Raw genomic sequence first — 1732 nt, 5'->3', positions numbered from 1 at the left:
AGATACAAGAGCACAAGAAAGCAATGAGGAACCAAAAAGAAAACAGCAGTGAAAAGGCCACGTCCTGCTGCTGGCCATGGCCATGGCTCCAGGGAAGCAGCAGCCCCGACCCGAAGGCAGCAGAGAGGCAGAGCCCAGCGGGCAGTGAGGGGCAGCCCCGAGGGCCACCGGGGCTGCTCCTGCATGTGGCAGCTGGGCTCTTGGCCCCAAGCCCCTCCTGCCTGCTGGGGCTGCTCCCCCAGCTCCAGAGCACACGCAAAGAGACAGCAACTAAGACAAATTATTTTCTCATGGCATCTTTATCATTTATATGTATACAAGAAGCCTGCTAATATAGGTTTGTGAGACTTGGTCAAAGAAGATAAAATTAACAGGTTGGATGTTAAGAGAAAGAAGATCAACGAAAAAAAAAAGAAATGAATTACAGAAAATAAGAGAAAACAAAGTAGACATAAGATAAGACATAAGATTTTCCTAAGAGTTTCCAAACTTAATTTGAAATTTAAAGGCACATTATTACTTTCGAAGAAGCATATATTCAAAAAAAATCCGTACTGCATTCTTAAGTACCTTGTTCCTCATGCTGTAGAGGACAGGGTTCACTGCTGGAGGCAACACTGAGTACAAAAATGACACCTCCAGATTTAGAGCTGGGGAGGAGAGGAAGGGAGGTTTAAAGTAGGCAAAAATGATGGTGCTGAGAAACAGGGAGACAACAGCCAGGTGAGGGAGGCACGTGGAAAAGGCTTTGTGCCGGCCCTGAGAAGAGGGCATGCTCAGCACTGCCCTGAAGATCTGCATGTAGGAGAAAACAATAAAAACAAAACAACCAAAGGCTAAACAAATGGTAAAAATAAGTGCCCCAACTTCCCCGAGGTAAGCATCAGAGCAGGAGAGCTTGAGGATGCGGGGGATTTCACAGAAGAACTGGTCCACAGCATTGCCTTGGCAGAGGGGCAGGGAAAATGTGTTGGCCGTGTGCAGAACAGCATTGAGAAAGCCACTGCCCCAGGCAGCTGCTGCCATGGTGGCACAAGCTCTGCTGCCCAGGAGGCTCCCGTAGTGCAGGGGCTTGCAGATGGCAACGTAGCGGTCATAGGCCATGACAGTGAGAAGGGAATACTCTGCTGACATCAAAAATACAAAGAGAAAGACCTGCGCAGCACATCCTTGATAGGAGATGGCCCTGGTGTCCCAGAAGGCATTGGCCATGGCTTTGGGCAGAGTGGTGGAGATGCAGCCCAGGTCGAGGAGGGCGAGGTTGAGGAGGAAGAAGTACATGGGGGTGTGGAGGCGGTGGTGGCAGGCTACGGCGCTGAGGATGAGGCCGTTGCCCAGGAGGGCAGCCAGGTAGATGCCCAGGAAGAGCGCGAAGTGCAGGAGCTGCAGCTCGCGCGTGTCTGCGAATGCCAGCAGGAGGAACTCACTCACAGAGCTGCTGTTGGGCATCTTCTTTTTTGGGGATGTGATCCTGAACAAAGAGGAGAAAGAACAGTAGTAATGTACTACAGACTTATCAGAGAAAAACTCATCCCATTTCTCATTTAGAATCTCCAGAAAATTGTCCATTTCCAGGAAGACATTTGGCAGGTCACTTTTATGCATTCTTCCTGATGCCTGAGGGTATCCCTGGGAGCAGGGGACTCCTCTGTGGGCAATGGAAGAGTCAGTTATGTCCAAAAGCCAGAGCTAAGGAGGAACATGTGGTAATCTCAGACTCTCTTCACTGCTG

The 1732-nt window shown here is 49.9% G+C and overlaps 1 protein-coding gene across 1 annotated transcript; it reads right to left on the bottom strand.

Annotated features, from left to right (window-relative positions):
- Positions 1–516: 516 nt before the first annotated feature.
- LOC139999998 (olfactory receptor 14C36-like) lies at positions 517–1449 on the bottom strand. The gene has a single exon (XM_072029684.1). The coding sequence runs from the start codon at positions 1447–1449 to the stop codon at positions 517–519; it is 933 nt and encodes a 310-aa protein (XP_071885785.1).
- Positions 1450–1732: the final 283 nt, after the last annotated feature.

The sequence above is a fragment of the Anas platyrhynchos genome, chromosome 31 (assembly GCF_047663525.1).
Source record: "Anas platyrhynchos isolate ZD024472 breed Pekin duck chromosome 31, IASCAAS_PekinDuck_T2T, whole genome shotgun sequence".
NCBI lineage: Eukaryota > Metazoa > Chordata > Aves > Anseriformes > Anatidae > Anas > Anas platyrhynchos.
Note: the sequence above shows the minus strand (reverse complement) of the source record. Positions and strands in the feature narration are given on the sequence as shown.

Excerpts from the sequence above, each read along its gene's own strand:
- LOC139999998 (XM_072029684.1), bottom strand. The coding sequence starts at position 1,449 with ATGCCCAACAGCAGCTCTGTGAGTGAGTTCCTCCTGCTGGCATTCGCA.